At 55.0% G+C, this 3,991-nt stretch overlaps 1 protein-coding gene across 1 annotated transcript in view; it reads left to right on the top strand.

Annotated features, from left to right (window-relative positions):
* Positions 1-135: 135 nt before the first annotated feature.
* CSUI_010687 (pan domain-containing protein) overlaps positions 136-3,991 on the top strand; it is a gene marked incomplete at its 5' end in the record, with an annotated part of 5,180 nt that continues 1,324 nt past the window's right edge. The window contains 10 exons of the mRNA XM_068070789.1: positions 136-412; positions 511-768; positions 881-1,486; positions 1,575-1,850; positions 1,974-2,219; positions 2,324-2,566; positions 2,666-2,911; positions 3,019-3,273; positions 3,376-3,639; positions 3,793-3,991. The exon at positions 3,793-3,991 is cut by the window's right edge and continues 356 nt beyond it. Coding sequence (XP_067917236.1) covers positions 136-412; positions 511-768; positions 881-1,486; positions 1,575-1,850; positions 1,974-2,219; positions 2,324-2,566; positions 2,666-2,911; positions 3,019-3,273; positions 3,376-3,639; positions 3,793-3,991 — 2,870 coding nt within the window. The remainder of the gene's footprint in view (positions 413-510; positions 769-880; positions 1,487-1,574; positions 1,851-1,973; positions 2,220-2,323; positions 2,567-2,665; positions 2,912-3,018; positions 3,274-3,375; positions 3,640-3,792) is intronic.

Here is a 3,991-nt window from a genome sequence, read left to right as displayed (position 1 = left end):
TTGTGTCGGGGGCGAAGTACTGCAACTCTTCTGACGGTGAGTTGCTTTTGCCGCAGTCCTATCGCACGGTTACGAGTGTGGGGAGCGTTGTTTTGCTGGCGCTTGACCCTGGCCCTGTGCAATAGCAATTGCCTCATGGAGCCCTGTTGCTGTTCAGCCTGCTTCGAGACCGGTGTCGACTACACCGGCTACGATATCGAAAAGCTAGAGTCTGGCAGAGTCTACTCTGCAAAGGACTGCCGAGAGATATGTCAGCTGAGGGAAGGTTGCTTCTACTTCAGTTGGGTATCTGAGAAGAGGAATTGCTACCTGAAGAGTTTCAGTGCTCTGAACGGCAGGAGAGAAGACTCGACAACATCCGGAATTGTATCTGGCCCGCGATACTGCACAGCTGGGCCAGCGCCCCCTCATAGTAAGTCGTCACCCTTCTACCTTGCATTCTCCTTTGGTACGGTCCACCCGTACCTGGGGTAATAAGGACGACTACCTGCATTTGGTATCGCTATACAGCATGCTTCGAGCCCGGCGTTGACTACCCTGGTTACGATATCGAGAAGATGGAGGCCGGCAACGTGATGACTGCGCAGGACTGCCAGTCTTTCTGCCAGCAGCGAGCAGAGTGCTTCTACTTCAGCTGGGTATCTCAAACGAAAGGCTGCTACCTGAAGGGCCCGGCTGCCCTTACCAACCGTAAACACGACATCACAACCATTGGCATTACCTCCGGCCCGAGGGAGTGCGGCAGCATACCTCAGCCTCCCGGCAACAGTAAGCCGCAGACAGCCAAAGGGGTTCCTCGTTATTCGATTATATGCCGGGTGACGGATCTGCCGATGCCCTGCAAGCGATTCTCGCTTCGAATGTGCGCCTGTACTTGCAGCCCACTGCTATGAGTACGGGGTCGACTACTACGGGTTTGATGTCGAGAAGCTTGAAACGGAGTCGGAAATTTCTCCTGCTCAGTGTCAGGAGGCGTGCGAACAGCGGTCTGACTGTTTCTATTGGACCTGGGTGCCGACCGCTGAAGGCAACCACTGTTATCTGAAAGATACGAACGCTCTGACAGGATGGCGACAGAACCAAGATACGCTGACGTTCGTCTCCGGACCGAAAACATGCCCTTCTACTTCTTATCCTGTCGGTAGGTCTGCGTGGGTGCCATGGGCGGCTCGCCAGACAGCGGCTCTCAGAACACCAGTGCTGAAGCATAGGCTCCGCGTGCTGTTGGCTTCTGCAGAATGTTTCGAGACCGATATTGACTACTACGGCTGGGACATCCAGAAAATCGAGGACGGCAGCGTCAGCAGCGCACTAGCCTGTCAGCAGGCGTGCGCGCGGACCCGAGGTTGCGCTTTCTTCACTTTCAGCCTGGACACCGACTGGTGTTACTTGAAATCTTTCAAGGCACTCGCCGGTCGAAGGCAGAGGACAGGCCACGTGTCCGGTCCCAGCGACTGTTCTGCTTTCCCTGGTATCCCGGGGGACGGTAAGCCTTCAAGAGCTTGAGGAAGGAGTGGAGTATTCCCTGAGTCGGGCAGTGTACACAGTCAAAGTGTTGTCTTGCTTTCTCCCAGGTATTATAAGCGGACAGGGCTCCGGCACCGACTGCTACGACTATGATGTCGACCTGGTTGGTTCGACACTGAAGAAGGTGCAGAGCGACCGCGTCGACTCCGCCCTAACGTGCCAGCAGCTGTGCGCTGTTTGGGGCATGTGCATGTACTTCACGTGGAATTCCGCGGACAATACTTGTCTCCTCAAAACTGGGAGCGCGCTTTCTGGCTGGCTGAAAGACGAAACTACCGTTGGTCTCGTCTCTGGACCTAAGCACTGTGGCAACCAGAGAGTTCGTAAGTCATGACTCTCCTGGCGCGCGAGTGTAGGTGTTTCCGTACATCTGCCATAACACTCGTTTGCGCTCTGAGCGAAGACAATGCTGCTTGGATAACCTGGTGCCCGTGTCCTTGTTGCAGCGTGCCAGGAACCTGGTGTCGATTACATGGGTTCTAACTTGCTGACATTAAGCGGCGAAGTGGTCAAAACTGCAGCCAGGTGTCAAGCTATTTGCCAAACTACACCTGGCTGCTGGTACTGGAGCTGGGATCAGTCGACCACGACTTGCGCCCTAAAAAACAAGCAAGCGCTCGCGGGCCGCGTCCAGAACGCTTCGTCGCGGTTTAGTGCCTCCGGCCCGAAGTTCTGCTCAGTTTTACCTGCAGGTATGTTGAGTGATTGTCAAGGCTGAATGAATGCATAATGAAGGGTTAGAGGAATCCGAGCTGCAGCACGTATGCTGTTGCGCGATCGCTGTTCGTGCCGCCAGGCTGTTTCGAGCTTGATGTCGACTACTACGGACACGATCTGCACAAGATTGAGGACGGAAGTATTGCTAACGCGAACATCTGCCAGGCTCTCTGTCAGAAGACTACTGGATGCGCTTACTTCACTTGGGTCAGCGCTACCCGCAGCTGCTATCTGAAGGACGTACACGGCGTGCATGGGCGCCGCAAAGACTCGGCAACAGGCGGCATGGTGTCAGGGCCTGTGTTCTGTCCCCTTCAACCAAGTAGGCTTACAATACACATAACGTGCTTCACAAGGGTGTGAAGCACGTCTATGTGCTCCGGGAGCAAATGCCTGCTCGGACTGCTCTGTCTGCTGTCAGCATGCCAGGAAAATAACGTCGACTACACAGGCTACGATCTGGACAAAATCGAGACGGGCTCGACAACAAGCCCGCAAATGTGCCAGAGCCGTTGCCAGCAGAACAGCGAATGCCGTTACTGGTCCTGGGTCGGAGCAACGAACAGTTGCTATTTGAAATCCCAGTTTGCACTTCTGGGCCGCCGTGAAGACTGGTCCACTGTCGGTATCGTTTCCGGCCCCAAGTACTGTTTCACTTCTTCACCAGGTACGAGGACCGAGGCCGACGCTTACGGCATAGACAGACGGTCCCCCTGTTTTTCGTGCGGCCCACCCGTGTAAAGGCCCCCTTGTTGTCTTGTTATTGTGTCTCAGCGTGCCACGAACGCAACGTAGACTACTACGGCCATGATCTCGTCCCCATCAACACCGGTTCAGTCGACACAGCAAACCTTTGTCGATCTCTCTGCCATTACCATCCGGAATGCTTCTACTGGACCTGGGACAGAGATAACAAGAACTGTTACCTTAAGAATCAGTTTGCACCCGCTGGAAGAAAGGATTCGCCACGTGCTTCCCTGGTCTCCGGCGGCCGTAGCTGCACTGGTGGCTTCTCGGGCCCGTTTGCAGGTCCGTGGAATGTTTCCTCATACCTGTCATGCCGTCTCTTCGTGGTGAGCGGTCTTGTCAGCCTTCGAAGGTGAGGTTGGATCTGTGTGCGGTTTTGTACAGACCCATGTGTGGAAGACGGTGTTGCGTACGCGGGCTCAGACTTGGGGACGTCCGTTTACGTTGGGCCTGTCGTGGACAAATACAGCGGGTCCGAGTCTTGCCAGAAGATGTGCTCCACACAGCCGACCTGCTTCTACTGGTCGTACGAGGCGACTTCCCAGAGGTGCTTCTTGAAGGACCAGTTTGCCGTTCGTGGGCGCAAGAGGGATCACTCGACCAAACACTTCGTTTCAGGACACAAGCAATGTGCTGTTCGGCCTCCTGGTAAGACTTTGCCTCCCTAGCCCCCAGGCCACCACTTAAAGAGTGCACGTTTCACGGGTGTGTTGATACTTTCAGCAGCTCGACTCCGTGAACTTGGTTTATGTGTGAACTGTCTCTGGCGGCTTCCTGCTGCGCGCCTTGTTCTGTTTCCAGTGTGTCACGAGCTCGATGTCGACTACCGAGGTTTCGACGCGGTCAAGCTTGAGACTGGGGACATCCTGTCGTTCAACACATGTCAAAATATGTGCAAGGTGACAGATGCTTGCTACTACTGGACGTGGAGCAGCATCACAAAGAACTGCTACTTGAAAACTGACCAGGCTTTCCGCGGCAAGATCCAAGATGCGGCAGC

The sequence above is a fragment of the Cystoisospora suis genome, assembly GCF_002600585.1.
Source record: "Cystoisospora suis strain Wien I chromosome Unknown contig_7982, whole genome shotgun sequence".
Classification (NCBI taxonomy): Eukaryota; Apicomplexa; class Conoidasida; order Eucoccidiorida; family Sarcocystidae; genus Cystoisospora; species Cystoisospora suis.
The sequence above is the reverse complement of the archived record's forward strand: the minus strand, read 5'-3'. Positions and strand labels throughout refer to the sequence as shown.